This window comes from Moschus berezovskii, chromosome 16 (genome assembly GCF_049115385.1).
Source record: "Moschus berezovskii isolate FMDL1 chromosome 16, NW_MosBer_1.0, whole genome shotgun sequence".
NCBI lineage: Eukaryota > Metazoa > Chordata > Mammalia > Artiodactyla > Moschidae > Moschus > Moschus berezovskii.
The window spans coordinates 53,450,105-53,465,760 of record NC_142475.1 but is presented as its reverse complement, the minus strand read 5'-3'; the positions used below and the strand labels follow the sequence as shown (position 1 = coordinate 53,465,760).

The window sequence follows — 15,656 nt, the reverse complement described above, 5'->3', positions numbered from 1 at the left end:
TTTAAAGCCTCCGACTCTCTCCTTGGTGTCCAAAGTCGCATCTAAAAGTGCCGCCATGGCTGGTGCTGGGGAGGCGGGGGTCCTGTGTGATGAAGACCTCTGGGAGCCCCCATCCCCGAGAACCCCCCTGAATGAGTGGCCATGCCTCGAGCAACCACACCTGCTGGGGCAGGGCCTTCCTGCCCAGGCCCACTGGGAACCCTTTGGCCGTTGTGGAAGAGCAGGTGTTGAAAAGGGGGACGGGACGACTCAGCTTGGACAAAAACACCTGTGGTCCAAAGACAAGGCCTTTGTGGGCTCCGCACTAGTGAGCTGTTTGTGTTGGGACATGAACAGACTCCCAACCGGAATGTGTTTTTAATGACATCCCCTCTCCACCCACTGCCCCGGTATTGATAGGTGTTCTGAGCATCCTAAGAAGGTCACTTTAGCTTTCCCTGGAGGATTCTCTCTCCTGCCCGTGAGCAGTTGTTACGTGCTGTGGCCTGAGCTGTGGTCACTATCCCTCTGTTCCTTTCCAGAGTCCAGAGCCTTCAGCTGCACCACGAGCTGGACCTGGCTCACCTCTGCACCAGCACAGACATGAACGAGGGCCGGGCCTCCAGGCGGGCCTGGCAGCAGCGGCTCAACGGCCAGATCCAGCAGCTGACCCTGCAGCTGCTCGTCAGCATCTTCAGGTATCTAAAGCCCCTCCAGGGTCATCACCCGGTCCCCAGCCTGCTCCCAGTTCCACGCCGGCCATGGCCCCAGAGCTCAGGGACTGAAATCCAGGACTGATGTGGGAGAGGCCGCTGCCCCCAGGAGGATCCCTGGGAGTGTGTCAGCCCTGCCGGGGCCTCCCCACCCCCTGCTCTCTCCTGCAAAGGACCAACGTGGGTGGTCAGCCCCTGGTCGATGGACAGATGGATGGTTTCAGGATTGCAGCCCGTCTGAAGGAGAGCCCAGGCTGGTTAGCACCCAGGACTGGCCCCCGTTAGAGCTTTCCTTCTTTCTCCCCGTCGTCGTCACCTTCAGCATCGGAGTCTGCTGTGTGTTGTTGGGAGCCAGCTCTTGAGCCCAGTAGGTCAGGTGGACAGCACAGTGTGTTTGCTACACTGGGATGTAGTGCAGGGCCCAGTGGTGGTTCTGGCCTAAACGTGCAGCCCTTTGCGGGATGTCCGATAGGTCCATGCCGACATTCATGTTAACTTTGTGGCGAAGTTATCGGTGGGAAAGCCTTCAAGCCTTTTTCCTTCCAACTCTCTCTTCTCCGCTTTGTCTTGCAGCCTCTTTCTCCCCTGCCTCACCCCGCTGCTTCTCCTCCCACCCTCGGGTCGTGTGTGGCAGGGAAGGTGGCAACTCCAGGTCCTCTTCTGATCTGGACGGACCCAGCCTGGGAAGGGTTTAGACCAGAGCTGGCCGACTTGACGACACTGTGTGACTCAACATTTTAATGGTTGTATTTTCTAGCCATCTTTCCTTACATAAAGCAAATAATCTACTAGGGAAAAATGGGATGTTACATTATAGATGGGTTGCATTAGCTTTCTGGTTAAGGCACTGTAATTTGTGTGGTCGTAGAAATGTTGTTTTCCTTCTGTTCTTTTAATATGAAATCTTTTATGAATGATTTCCCAGGTGGCGCTAGTGGTAAGGAACCTGCCTGCCAATGCAGGAGACATAAGAGACACATATAAGGGTTCAATCCCTGGATTGGGAAGATCCCCTGGAGTAGGAAACAGCAACCCACTCCAGTTTTCTTGACTGGAGAATCCCCATGGACAGAGGAGCCTGGTGGGCTTCAGTTCATGGGGTCACAAAGAGTTGGACACAGTTGAGCATGAGCATGCAAGCTTGATGAGTTTAGTTCATTAAAAAGCAGACAGTATGATTCTCAAAGTTGATTTCCCCTAGATGAAGTCATGTCTCTTCTCACAGGAGAAGGAAAGCACTGAATACACTACGTCCTGAATATGTCCTGTACGGTTATTGATTCTGTTGGTAGCTATCACATGAGATCTGGGGCGTCGTGTGGCCAAGTCCTCACGGAATGCAGATTTGGAGGTGGCCGGCAGGGGGCCAGCTGGCAGCCGAGCTGCGCTAATACCCAGGGTCTGTTTGCCCTTCCTCTGTCACCACCCTGAACTCAGTCTTATTAGTATGAACAGTTATGGATAATCGCATCTTCTTCACTTGAATAAGGAGCTAAGGGGCTCAAGACAGACCCCCTTCCCCCCTGCCTGCCTCCCAGAGCTTCATTCCAGTTGGAGGAAAGCTATATTGAAGTGACAGGACAGCCTGGCCACAGGTGACACCCAGACCCTCGGGGCTCAGAATAATCCTTGTGCAGACAGGGCTTTTCAAGCTGTGTATTTCTTGGCATCATTTTTCTGCTAACAGCAATATGTTTTTCATGTGTTTAAAAACATGTCAACACTTAGACTGTCTTTCTTCACCAGGGAAGTGAAGAATCACTTGAATTATGAACACAGAGTGTTCAATAGTGAAGAGTTTCTGAAAACAAGAGCTCTAGGGGACCAGCAGTTTTATAAACAGGTGAGAGGCGTATGGGGTTTGTGTGCATGTGTATATTCCATCCTTTGTGCTTTTCTGTGCTTAAAATACTTTTCACATCCAGGGTTTCCAGCATCTGTTAATACTTTATTCTGTGCTTTTGCTTCTAGAAGTTTGTTTGAGCATGGGTCCTGCTGATCCTTTGCCCAGCTCTTATTTTCTTAATTGGCTTTTTGGAGTGATACACATGTAACTCAGTGCACCCATCTTAAGTGCAGAGTGTGCCGAGTTGTGACCAAGGCCCGTGCCTGGCAGCCCCTTCCTCAGCCTGGATCTGGACGCATCCTATCAGCCCGCACAATCCCATGCCCTTCCCATCACCGCCTCCTTCCCTGGGCTGAGCCACGTCCACTCTCCCTGGGAGCTGACTGGGAGGGTGTTCTGCAAGAATCTGTGGATGGGTGGGCTGGCTGTGAGGTGGGTGTGTGGGGGAGGCCGCCGTCCCCAGGAGATCCCTGAATTGATGACTCAGCTGCTGTTGTCCTGGGGGGCAGGGTAGTTTGGGCTTTCGAATTTTTTGTGATTTTTCAAATGTAAACAGCATCTGATTCTTTGAGGTTGGCTGGTGAGGGATTGAGGAGGATCTTAGTTTAGATTCTGATGAACTAAGAAAGCTGCCTGTGTTGGGAACTTCGGTCTAGAGGTGCTGGCGAGAGGCCTTGGTCGGTCAGGGAAGGGCCACTCGTGCAGCGGCTGCAGGGGCCCTGGCGGCTCAGAAGGACAGTGGAGCAGGTGCAGTGACCGCCCCTTGGCGTCTCTTCCAGGTCCTGGATACATACATGTTTCACGCCTTCCTCAAGGCCCGGCTCAGCAGAAGGATGGATGCCTTTGCCCAGATGGACCTCCACACGCAGTCCGAGGAGGACAGGTGTGCATGTTGGGTTCTGGAGGATGTGCCGCTTTCTGGGGGTCCCGACACTCAAGCAGCAGTTACCTCTGGATGGGTGAATGATCAGTCAAATCGGAGGAGTCACACATTTAGACGAGCATGAGCTGGCTAGCAGGCCTGGCTCCTCCCATGCAGCTCTGTTTCGGAGGGGGAGGCACTGAGGTGCCTGCAGTGCCGCTCTGGGTCTGTGTCTGTGCTGCTCTCTCCCCATCTTCCTTCTCTTGCTCTCCCTACATCTTCGCCGTTTCCTGCCTCCTCTGTGTTGCTTTTCCTGAACTCCTCAAACATGCGTCACCGTCAGCAATGCCCTCGTTTATCCTGTGTGTCGTGACCTCTCCTGAGGGGTATGGCCTGCACTCAGCCTTCACTGCACGTGGGAGAGCCAGGCAAGCTCCCGCCATTTCTCCCTTGGCACGGGGATACTGGACACTGGTCACCACACTTGGGAAAATGCCCAGTTGAGCCAGTTCTTGGATCATTATCGTATGTGTATGATGTTGGGATTTTCCACCCAGGATAAACGGGATGCTCCTGAGTCCGAGGAGACCCACGATCGAGAAGATGGCCAGCCGGAAGTCCTTGGCCCCACACGCAGCCCACCGGCGCATGGTGGTCAGCATGCCCAACCTGCATGACATTGCGGTGCCCGAGCTGCCGCCCCGGAACTCGTCGCTTCGGAAGATACAGACCGCGGAGTGTGGGAGCAGCCGCGCAGGTGGGACAGCCACGCCCCTTCCGTGGCTTTTCCCAGTCTTGTGACTCTAACGCCGCCAGTTGCTGAAAGAAGTCAGAGCTCATTTCAGGAGAAGGGAATGGGCTTTTTTTTTTGGGGGGGTGGGGGGTGGTTCTAGTAGTTTGATTATTTGAAATATTTTTAGAATATTTACTTTGCAAACTATGTTCATTATAGAAAATGATTTCTTGTCTGTATTTTCCATCACCTGGTTCCCAACTGCTGAGGACCACAGCTGTTCACGATTTTCACGTCTGTCATACGTGTGTGTATATGTGTGTATATGCATATGTACGTAGGAGACAGATGTTTATGTGTGTCACTTTCTAATGAGGTGCAGCGACTGTTAAGCCTCCAGTGATTGCCGGGCCCTTCCTAGGTGTTGGGGTACACAGGAAGCCAGTGCCCCCGCCCCCATGGACGGGGAGGAAGGCAGACGATAGAAGTGCGTAACACTGGTGGGGGGTTAGTTGAGGTATTCAGTGTCGTGACACGGTCGGGGGTGGTGACGGGTAGGGCCGTGCCGTGGGGGTGGAGAGCAGTGCTGTGGTCTCGGGAGGTGGACGCCAGCGGAGGGGAGTGCTGTGGGAGGCAGCGGCTGCCTCTCCACCCGCGTGCAGAGCGTCTGCTTAGGCTCCCCTTGTTGGTGAAGCCCATTTGGACGTGTGTGAGCCCGCGTGTCCTTCCCATGTGAGCCGCAGCGAAGCCGGTCACGTGTGGTGCTGCTTGTGGGTGCGTGGGGCTTCTCCTTGCAGCCCCCAGGGAGGGGTCTTCACCCGTCCTCAGTGGACGGAGTGGTGGGGAGACAGTGCTGTGGGTGGAGGCATCAGATACCAGCCGGGGTCTCAGGTGCGTTGGCCTGAGAGCCAGAGGCTGAGGGAGGAGCATGCCCTCGAGGCTGGGAGGGGCTGTGTGTTCAAAGGAGCAACCTTCTGGAGGCCGCTGGTGGGTCTGAGGCCCCTGTGCAGCTGCCTGTGGCTGTGTGACCCTGGGCAGGTCGCTCCGCCACTCTGGGCCTGCACGCCCTCTCATTAGAGCACCGTGGGGCTCTGCACTCTGCACTGGGCCTGCCCTTGCTGTAGGAAGATGTTCCTCTCCCTCTGCCGCTCCCCCAGGCTCTTCCGCTGTCCTCCAGGCTTTGTTACTGAGATCCACCTCCTTGGGGTGAGCTACTTCCTGCGGCCTGGCCTTTCCACTGGCGCTGCCTGGGAGCCATGGGGGTGAGGTTGTGGAAGGCACTGGTGTGACACACAGCTAGTTAGGTGTGACATGCAGCAGCTGTGTGCCGGGGACCAGTGGAAGCCTCAGCCCTCATACCTGTGAGATGAGTGTGGCAACAATACCCGTGCACAGAGCTGCTGCTGAGGTAAAAGAAATGGCAGGTACGTCTCAGCCTAGGTTATTAGCTTAATCCTCCAGTGAAGACTCAGCATCACGTGTTTCCGTTTAGCCATCAGCAGTTTTAGCAAATTAAATAATGCCGTTCTCTCAGGGTGCCACGGGAGGCCGCTGGGGGCCCCCTTCAGCACGGGGTTCATGGAGCTTCCTGGAAGATGTACCTGGTTCCTGCTCTACACTGTACCCAGGACCGGGAAACAGCAGAGTGTTGGGGCGGGAATGCACCTCTGCCTCTAAGGTCTGCGCTTACTGCTCACTTCCCCTTTACCCCCAGTTCTGGACGTGCCCCCCAAGTCGACATACACCTTCAAGATCCCAGAAATCCACTTCCCGCTGGTGGCCCAGTGCGTGCAGGCGTTCTACGCAGACTGCGTGGCCCAGCTGAGCAAGGCCATGGGCTCGCTGGCCCCCGAGAACTCGGTGCTGCTGGCCAGGTACTTCTACCTGCGGGGGCTGGTGCAGCTGATGCAGGGCCAGCTGCTGGGCTCCCTGCTGGACTTCCAGAGCCTGTACAAGACCGACGTGCGCGTCTTCCCTGCTGACCTCGTCCAGACGACCGTGGAGTCCCTGTCGACACCTGAGCGCACGCAGGCCGAGTGCATGCCTGAGCTGCGCCGGCTCATCAGCGAGGTCATGGACAGGCCCGTGGACGCCCCCAAGGCCGACGACCGCGTCAAGAACTTTGAGCTACCCAGGAAGCACATGCAGCTGGACGACTTCGTGAAGAGAGTGCAGGAGTCGGGCATTGTGAAGGACAGCGGCGTCATACACCGGCTGTTCGAGGCACTGACTGTAGGTAGGAGGATGCCCGCAGCCGGGGGTGCCCTGGATGCAGGTTGGCCCAGCCAGGGAGAGCCTCCCGTGTGTGTGAGTCACTCAGTCGTGTCTGACTCTTTGTGACCCTGGGGACTGTAGCCCGCCAGGCCCCTCTGTCTATGGGATTTTCCAGGCCAGATTCTTGAGTGGGTTGCCATGCTGTCCTCCAGGGGATCTTCCCAACCCAGGGATCAGACCTGGGTCTCCTGCACTGCAGGTGGATTCTTTACTGTCTGAGCCACCTTTGCCTTCCAGAAAGCCTCATGGGTGGGGGCTTTACCTGCTGACGAACCCAGTAGCTGGCCGAGAGAGGCAGAGGGTCTGGGGAAGCTTGGTGACATCGGTCCTGGGGGACCTGCTCACGGTGTGATGACCCCTCCCTCCCACATGGGGACCCACAGCTGGGATGGGAAGGTTCCTGCGTACAGACCCACGGACACACAGAGCAGCACAGTGTCGGCGGGGCTACCTGCCTGGCACCTGCCCAGCAGCCAGCAGGGCTTTTCCTTCCAGGTCCCAGTCTCTCTTTGACAGGGTCCCACGGTGGTTGGGCCTGTGTGGAGGGTGGAGCACAGGAAGTGTCACTAGATGCCGTGAGGAAAGAGCATGCCAGCTCAGGGGGTGTCCAGCCAGGATGACCGCCTTGTCCGGGAAGGCTGCCCATGGGCCCTCTCTCTGGGTTTTGAACGATGGGTAGGAGTTTTCTGGTCTGAGCACTGCAGACCAGTGTGTACAGAGGCGTGTTACCACATGTTGTCACTGTGCTGGCAGGCTAGAGCGTGACCAGAGGAGGGGCCTGACCTTGGAGGAGTCGGCCTCATGAACATGGGGAGCCTCACCCTGGGCGTGAAGTGAAGCAGGCCTGCTGGGGTCACTCCCTGTGCAGGGTGTGAGGTGCCTGCTAAGGATGGAGGGCAGACAGATCCATGACGCGGAATGGAGCCACAGGAACCAGACACGGGGTAGCATCAGGATTAAGACGAACCATTTTTCGCAGCAGCTGAGTGGGAGTTGGGGGTGGTCCCAGCTCCGTGTCACAGATAGGGAAGCAGGTTTGCTCCGTATCTTGCCTGTGGCCACACTGCTGAACAGCAGTGAAGCTGATTTTGGACTTGGGTCTCTCTCCCGCTCTAGAGACGCTGAATATTGGACATTTGGGAAGGTTACTGAATCAATTAAGATCATCATGCTTACAAATAATGATGTATTTGTTCACGTAACCAGAGTACAGAGATAAAGATCAAGCCTTCAGGCAAGGCTTGATCCAGCACTGTGGGGGTGTCCAAGGATCTGTTAGTGTTAGCTACACTCTCCAGCTGGCCCCAGGATGGCTGTTCACCAGTTCCAGAGGTGACACAGGAGTTTATCCTTGTCCCAGGGTCCCCACCTGGTGCCCTGAAAGGCACTGAGACTGCCTGCTTAGGTAGGGGCTAGAGAGGACAGATGGACTCAGCCCAGATCAAGTGCCTCCCTGGGGAAACTGGGTGAGAAGGGGACTCTTTCCCAGGTGGTTCCCGTCCAGGTAGACTTAGGTGCTGGCGCCATCTGCTGCCTTCTGTGGGTAATGCGCAGTGTCCTGGTGTCCGTGGCTTTAAGAACCTCTTTTTTTCTTTATAAAACTAAGGACACCAGAAACAGATTGACCCAGAAACATTCAAAGATTTCTACAACTGCTGGAAGGAGGCAGAGGCAGAGGCACAGGAGGTCAGCCTGCCTTTGTCGGTGATGGAGCAGCTGGACAAAAACGAGTGTGTGTACAAGCTGTCGCGCTCCGTCAAGACGAATCGCGGGGTGGGCAAGATCGCCATGACCCAGAAGCGCCTGTTCCTCCTCACGGAGGGGCGGCCGGGCTACGTGGAGATCTCCACCTTCAGGAACATAGAGGTGAGGACAGGCCTGGGCCCGCCCGCTGTGGGCCCTTCTCTATGCGCAGCTCCTGTTAACCCCTAGGTCCCCGCCCAGGCCGTCATTTCACTTACCCGCCTCTCTTTCTGCCTCTGCAGGATGTCAGAAGCACCATGGCCACTTTTCTGCTCCTGAGAATTCCCATGTTAAAAATCAAAATGGCGTCCAAGAAAGAAGTCTTTGAAGCCAACCTGAAAACGGAATGTGACCTCTGGCACCTGATGGTGAAGGAGATGTGGGCTGGGAGGAAGCTGGCCGATGACCACAAGGTCTGTTCTCACCCGGGGCTCCGGTCTCTTAGTGATGCTGAGCATGAAGCCTGGGCGACTCGGGCCTGGGCCTGGGCGCAGCATCTCGTCAGAAGGCACTGAGGATGCTGTGGTCCATGTGACTCGGTGCAAGGCCCTGGGGTGCTGGGGGAGGCCTTGGGGTCAAACACAGAGGCCAGCCCACAGGGCGGTACGCGTGGACCTGGGCTTGGCCTCTGCATTCCGCCTCCTCTGCTCCAGGTGACGCCCGGGGAGGGGAGCATCAGGGCTGGACTCTGGCAGATGTGAGCTCAACTCTCAACTCTTTCCCTTCACGGGATTGGGGTTCTGGTCGGGGGTGTATTAGGTTCCTTCCATAGGGCTGCGTTTAAAATCCTAGGGAATTTTGTAGCTTCACTTACTTTGGGCCAGACTGATGGCTTTGATTACAGCAAGTTAAGACTTCCTAGTCATGAAGGGCACCCTGGATGGAGGTAAGACATGAGGACACACTGGGGTGGTGTCTGTCTTGTCCGAATGGCGAGATGAGACAGGAAACCCACGACAGAGTGAGCGAAGGGTCCAGGTTGGGAACTCACACAGGGAGCAGCTTGTCAGGGTCTCGGGAGCTGCAGCTCACTGGTCATCAGGGAGACGCAGGTGGGGGCGGTGGCCACCCAGCGGCAAACTTCAGGAGGAACGCACGTGCAGTGGTGGAAGAGCTGCCCTCTGTGACAGACGTTCCATCCCTGGAGGAGCCTGGGGTCAAGGAAATGGAAGGAGGTTTCTGTTTAAAATAAGAAAGGGAGGACTAGGTCCTAAGATTCCAATGTTCTGTGACTTTTGGACTCTGATTTTACGTCCACTTGGTTATTTAGCACAACCCAGGTGGCTCCATGGTAAAAACTCTGCCTGCCAATTCAGGAGATGCGGGTTCGATCCCTGGGCTGGGAAGATCCCCTGGAGAAAGAAGTGGTAACTACTGCAGTGTTCTTGCCTGGAGAATCCCATGGACGGAGGAGCCTGGCAGGCTGCAGTCCAGCGGGGTCGCGAAGAGTCAGCCATGATTGAGCAACTGAACAGCGACAAAGCACATCAAAGCTGGTGGCGGCAGGCGCCGAAGGACAGTCGTACGGGCTCCCATCCTGCCCGCCCTTCACGGGGACTGCCGCTGCCTTTGCCATACACGGTGGAGCTGGTCACTGTGACAGACACTGTATGCCCTACAGACCCTGAAGTGTTTACTGCCTGGCCCTTTATAGGAGTTTAGTGACACCTGGTATCAGTTCAGTTCAGTTCAGTCGCTCAGTTGCGTCCGACTCTTTGCGACCCCTTGAATCACAGCACGCCAGGCCTCCCTGTCCATCAGCAACTCCCGGAGTTCACTCAAACTCATGTCCATCGAGTCAGTGATGCCATCCAGCCATCTCATCCTCTGTCGTCCCCGTCTCCTCCCACCCCCAATCCTTCCTAGCATCAGACTCTTTTCCAGTGAGTCAGTTCTTCACATCAGGTGGCCAAAGTATTGCAGCTTCAGCTTCAGCACCAGTCCTTCCAATGAATATTCATGACTGATTTCCTTTAGGATGGACTGGTTGGATCTCCTTGCAGTCCATGGGACTCTCAAGAATCTTCTCCAACACCACAGTTCAAAAGCATCAATTGTTAGGCGCCCAGCTTTCTTTATGGTCCAACTCTCACATCCATACATGACTACTGGAAAAACCATAGCTTTGACTAGACAGACCTTTGTTGGCAAAATAATGTCTCTGCTTTTTAATATGCCGCCTAGGTTGGTCATAACTTTTCTTTCAAGGAGCAAGCATCTCTCAATTTCATGGCTGTGGTCACCATCTACAGTGATTTTGGAGCCCCCCAAAATAAAAGTCTGTCACTGTTTCCATTGTTTCCCGATCTATTTGCCATGAAGTGATGGGACCAGATGCCATGATTTTAGTTTTCTGACTGTTGAGTTTTAAGCCAACATTTTCTCTCTCCTCTTTCACTTTCGTCAAGAGGCTCTTTAGTTTTCTGCCATAAGGGTGGTGTCATCTGCATATCTGAAGTTATTGATATTTCTCCTGGCAATCTTGATTTCAGCTTGTACTTCTTTCCAGCCCAGCGTTCCTCATGATGTACTCTGCATATAAGTTAAATAAGCAGGGTGACAATATACAGCCTTGACGTACTCCTTTCCCGATTTGGAACCAGTCTGTTGTTCCATGTCCAGTTCTAACTGTTGCTTCTTGACCTGCATACAGATTTCTCAAGAGACAGGTCAGGTGGTCTGGTATTCCCATCTCTTTAAGAATTTTCCACAGTTTGTTGTGATCCACACAGTCAAAGGCTTTGGCATAGTCAATAAAGCAGATGTTTTTCTGGAACTCTCTTGTTTTTTTGATGATCCAACAGATGTTGACAATTTGATCTGGTTCCTCTGCCTTTTCTAAATCCAGCTTGAACATCTGGAAGTTCACAGTTCACGTACTGTTGAAGCCTGGCTTGGAGAATTTTGAGCATGACTTTACTAGCGTGTGAGATGAGTGCAATTGTGCGGTAGTTTGAGCATTCTTTGGCATTGCCTTTCTTTGGGATTGGAATGAAGACTGACCTTTTCCAGTCCTGTGGCCACTGCTGAGTTTTCCATATTTGCCGGCATATTGAGTGCAGCACTTTCACAGCATCATCTTTCAGGATTTGATCAACTGGAATTCCATCACCTCCACTGGCTTTGTTGGTAGTAAGTTGTTGTTGTTCAGTTGCTAAGTTGTGTCTGACTCTTTGCAGCCCCATGGACTACAGCACGCCAGGCTTCCCTGTCCATCACTGTCTCCTGGAGTTTGCTCAAACTCACGTGCATTGAGTTGAATGATGCCATCCAGTCACCTCATCCTCTGTTACCCCCTTCTCCTCCCGCCTTCAATCTTTCCCAGCATCAGGGTCTTCACATCAGGTGACCAAAGTATTGGCACTTTAGCTTCAGCATCAGTCCTTCCAATGAATATTCAGGATTGATTTCCTTGAGGATTGACTGGTTTGATCTTGTGATCCAAGGGACTCTCAAGAGCTCTTGAACACCACAGTTCGAGAGCATCAGTTCTTTGATTGTTAGCTTTTATGGTCTGGGTAATTTCATAGGCTAGTGAGTGGGAGGATTATTCCAACTATTTTGGGGAAGGGGTGGAGACAACCAGTATTTGTTCTCAACTAAGGGAACATAAGTTCATGACATGAAATCCAAATTTAAACTCTGCAGGTGGCTTTGAAAACCACACATTTTTAAAAGTATTGCTGTGTGTAACGGGACAGACTCTTAGCGGGACGTGATTTCAGAGACGCTGTGCTGAGATGACCGTGCCTCCCACAGGACCCCCAGTACGTACAGCAGGCTCTGACGCACGTTCTCCTGATGGACGCGGTCGTTGGCACGCTGCAGTCACCGGGAGCCATTTACGCGGCCTCCAAGTTGTCCTACTTTGATAGGATGAAGAATGAAAGTAAGGTTTTTATCTGGTTGGCTTTTGTCTTATCAGTTGGAAGCAACGGTCTGACTTCTTTCTTCTGGGCGTTCCCCGTTTGAGCACCGCGCCTCCCTCTGCGTCCTTGCTTTCCTCGCCCAGCAGGCCCCTGGGTGCTCTGCTCCTCAGCAGACACAGAGCCACCTGACCATTTCAGGATCCACTCTACCCCGCACGGCCGGTCCTGAGCCTGAATTAGCGACGACGCGACAGCAGGGTTTCCGTTGAGTGGCTCACAGAACTGCCGTCACAGTCTCTGGAGCTCTGTGGTCACACACACGTCCGCTGCAGGGCCACAGGGACCCCTGTGTGTGGTTGTCCTTGACTGCCGGACCTCACTGCTCGGGCATGGGGAGACCCCCAAAGGCCATCTCACTTTTTTCCCTTGATTTGGTCAGTTCCCCACCCCTAGGAATTCTCTGGTCTCTTGCCTGTAGGTTTAGATCTGGCTCTCACATTCTGGAAGCCATAGAGGTCAGTGGTTAGCTCAGTTTTTTATTTTTAGATTTTTCAAGTCCAGGAAATAGAAGATAAGAATAGGTTTATGCAACATTTTTAGCTACTTCTGTTTTGTGTTCACTTTTAAATGATCTCCTAAAACCAGCTGTCCACGCTTTGCATAAAGAAGCAGAGACTGTAGAGGACCACTTACTCTCTCAACCTTACTACGTGCCGGAAGTCACATGTGCTCGATTACACCCACCACGTGAAGTTAGTTCTTGAAACACAGATGAGCAAGTTGTAGGGATTTTTGAAGCCTTGTTGCGGCCATGCTGGGTCTTTGCTGCGGCGCGGGCTGTCTCGCTGTGGCGAGCAGGGGCTGCTCTTTGCTGCGGCGCGGGCTTCTTGTGGTGTGGCGTCTCTGGCTGTGGGCGTGCGGGCTTCAGTGGCTGCAGCGCGCAGGCTCAGTAGTTGTGGCTCCCAGGCTTAGGTGCTCTGGGACGTGTGGGATAGTCCTGACCAGGGACTGAACCCGTGAGCCCTGCGTTCCTATCCACTGTGTCACCAGGGAAGTCCTGTAGGGATGTTTCTCAGATGACAGCTAGTTTTGCTTGTATGCACTTTAAAAAACGTGGCAGTTTTACTGAGATGTAGTTCACACACCATTCTCTTTCACAGCGTCCACCTTACTGGTTTGAGTGTGTTCAGAGCTCTACAGCTATGAGCACCGTGGGTTTCATTTTCCTCACCCCAGTAAGCAGCCCCATACGTTCAGCAGCCGCCGCTCAGCTGCTGAGCGACCCCCAACCTACTTTCTGTCGCTGGGGCGGTGCCCCGTTTTTGCCGTCTGAGTGCTCCCTGTGCGTGAGCTCACGGCAGTGCATGTCTGTGTGTCTGGCGTCCTTCGCCTGGTGCCGTGCTCCAGGGGTCATCCGTGTGGCGGGGCCACTGCGTCATCCCTTCTGTGGCTGCGTGCACTCTGCTGGGTGGACACAATATAGTTTATCCCTCCCTCTGTTGACCGTTCGAGGTTTCCTGCTTCCTGCCTGTTGCACACAGTGCATCTGTGAATATTTCCTGTACGAGTTTTTGTTTGGACATGTTTTTATTCCTCTTGAGTCGATAGCCAGGAAGAGTCTGTTTAAAATGTCATCCCAGAATAAAGGGAAGCAAGCCCTGGTTTTGTGTTCATCCCCTTGGGGCGGTTTGCTCTTTGCCGTGTCTGTCACTAAGCGTGCCATCACTAGTGCTTCCTGGTCCCAGAAGCCCCCCCACCGCCCCCGCATCCCAGGACCCCACTCTCAGGGAGCAGCCAGAATGCTCCAGTTGCTGGAGGGACTTGGAGGAGCTCCTGTCAACAGTCCTGGAGCCAGATGTTGACGGCAGGGTTTTTTCCTCCCCTTAATTAGGAACCAGATCAAATACACACTACACTTGAGCTGTGGAGAATACTCCATGCTCAGGCCTGATCTTTGTCAAGAGTTTGCAGAAACGCCTTCTCACTTGGATATCACATTCACAGTCTCTACGGAGGGACCCAGCACGTGACACTCACTCTTGATCCCATACTGCAGGGGCGGTCCCCAAGCTCAGTGTCCCGGATCCCTTGTTCCCAGTCAAGGACCGTTTGCTCTGTGTGAAGTGTAATGAGGCAGCAATATGTGATCCCGGGCTTCAGTGATAGCTTGTGGTCCATTTCTGATGGAAGGTCTAAAAATGAAACTTTCTGAAGTTTGCACCCTGTCCCTGGAGGCAAGCACTTGGCAAGCACTGGAGATATTTGTCGTGTGTGTGTCGGGGGGTAGGGGTGGGCGTTGTTACTGGCACTGACCAGGTGAGGCCAGGGATGCTGCTAACGGTTTTGCAGTGCACAGGACTTCCCCCACGGCAGCCATTCCATGGGCCGGGGTGAGAGCTGCTTGTGGGTTAGACTGATGGAGAAGTATTCAAAGTCTTCTCTCTGCTGGAGCATCCCTAACAGTTGAGTGTTATATCATTTAGCTTGACAGCTGCGTTTAGATGACAGGCAGTGTGAGACCTTGGCAGACACTCACCCTCTGGCCAGAAATGCTTGGCTTTACTTATGTCCAGTTTCAGAAATCCCGGCTTTACCCCAGGACTGATATCCTAAGGGAAGCAGAGTGTGTGAGTATGTCCTGGAGTCTGGGGACCTGACCCCGACGTGTCTGCTTTTCAGTGCCCATGGCGGTTCCGAAGACGACCTCGGAAACCCTGAAACACAAGATCAACCCCTCGGCGGGGGAGACTGCCCCGCGAGCTGTCGATGCGCTGCTTTACACCCCAGGTGAGGCCCGACCCTTGCTGCCGCTGCTGGGTTTTACAGCTTTATTGGCATCTCCTTGATTTACAGCGTTGTGTTCATTTCTGCTGTGCGGCAGGTGACCCAGTCAATGCACGTATACACATTCTTCTTCATATTCTTTTCCATTATGGTTTATCATGGGACATGGATCACGGCTGCCTGTGCCAATAGGGCCATGTTGTCTGTGTCGCTGCTGTTCTTTTAAGCAATCTGAGAGTTGGGACGTGTGTTCAGGGTCAGCACTGAGGTGGAAGGGCGATGGCAGGATGAGGGTGGACAGGGCCCAGGTGGTTTACTGCCGTTGGAGGCAGGACTCTGGGTGACCAGGTGCAGCTGGTCTGTGGACTTGGAGGCCACAAGGGGCCGTGCGTGGCTGAGTCCCCATCCAGCCTTGCCGTCCTCTCGTCCAGCGGATAAAGCCTCTGCACGCACATCTTTGTTCAGGGCGAGCCTGTTGTCACTGGGATGGGATGACGGCCCCTCCTGGCTGATGTGCACATCTGATGACACAGCTGGCCATTCCCCCTGGTCAGGGACCAGGGGAGCAGCGGTCAACCCCCCCAAGAACGCTGGGAGCCAGGGAGCCAGGCCCCGGGCACTGAGCCTAGCTTTGGAGCATCTCAGGCTCTGGGGGACTGCAGACTGCATCTCAGTGGGCAGATCACCCCAAAGGGGCCAGGAGACCAAGGCATGAGCACCCCAGAAAGACTGGCAGATTCACACTTCCTGGACTAGGACTGAGGTGGTGCTTCAGAGCAGGGGTGGGGGAAAGACTGTCTCCATTGTAGGAGGCGCTGGGATGCTGTGGGTCCACGTGGAGAAGATGGAGCTC

The 15,656-nt window shown here is 54.2% G+C and overlaps 1 protein-coding gene across 6 annotated transcripts in view; it reads left to right on the top strand.

Annotated features, from left to right (window-relative positions):
* The window catches only part of DENND3 (DENN domain containing 3), a 50,330-nt gene that overhangs the window by 21,893 nt on the left and 12,781 nt on the right, over positions 1–15,656 (top strand). For all 6 annotated transcript variants that reach the window (XM_055431733.2, XM_055431736.2, XM_055431732.2 and 3 more), the window contains 9 exons: positions 522–677; positions 2,439–2,535; positions 3,318–3,421; positions 3,958–4,157; positions 5,848–6,369; positions 8,014–8,273; positions 8,393–8,563; positions 11,910–12,039; positions 14,699–14,806. In XM_055431733.2, coding sequence (XP_055287708.2) covers positions 522–677; positions 2,439–2,535; positions 3,318–3,421; positions 3,958–4,157; positions 5,848–6,369; positions 8,014–8,273; positions 8,393–8,563; positions 11,910–12,039; positions 14,699–14,806 — 1,748 coding nt within the window. The remainder of the gene's footprint in view (positions 1–521; positions 678–2,438; positions 2,536–3,317; positions 3,422–3,957; positions 4,158–5,847; positions 6,370–8,013; positions 8,274–8,392; positions 8,564–11,909; positions 12,040–14,698; positions 14,807–15,656) is intronic.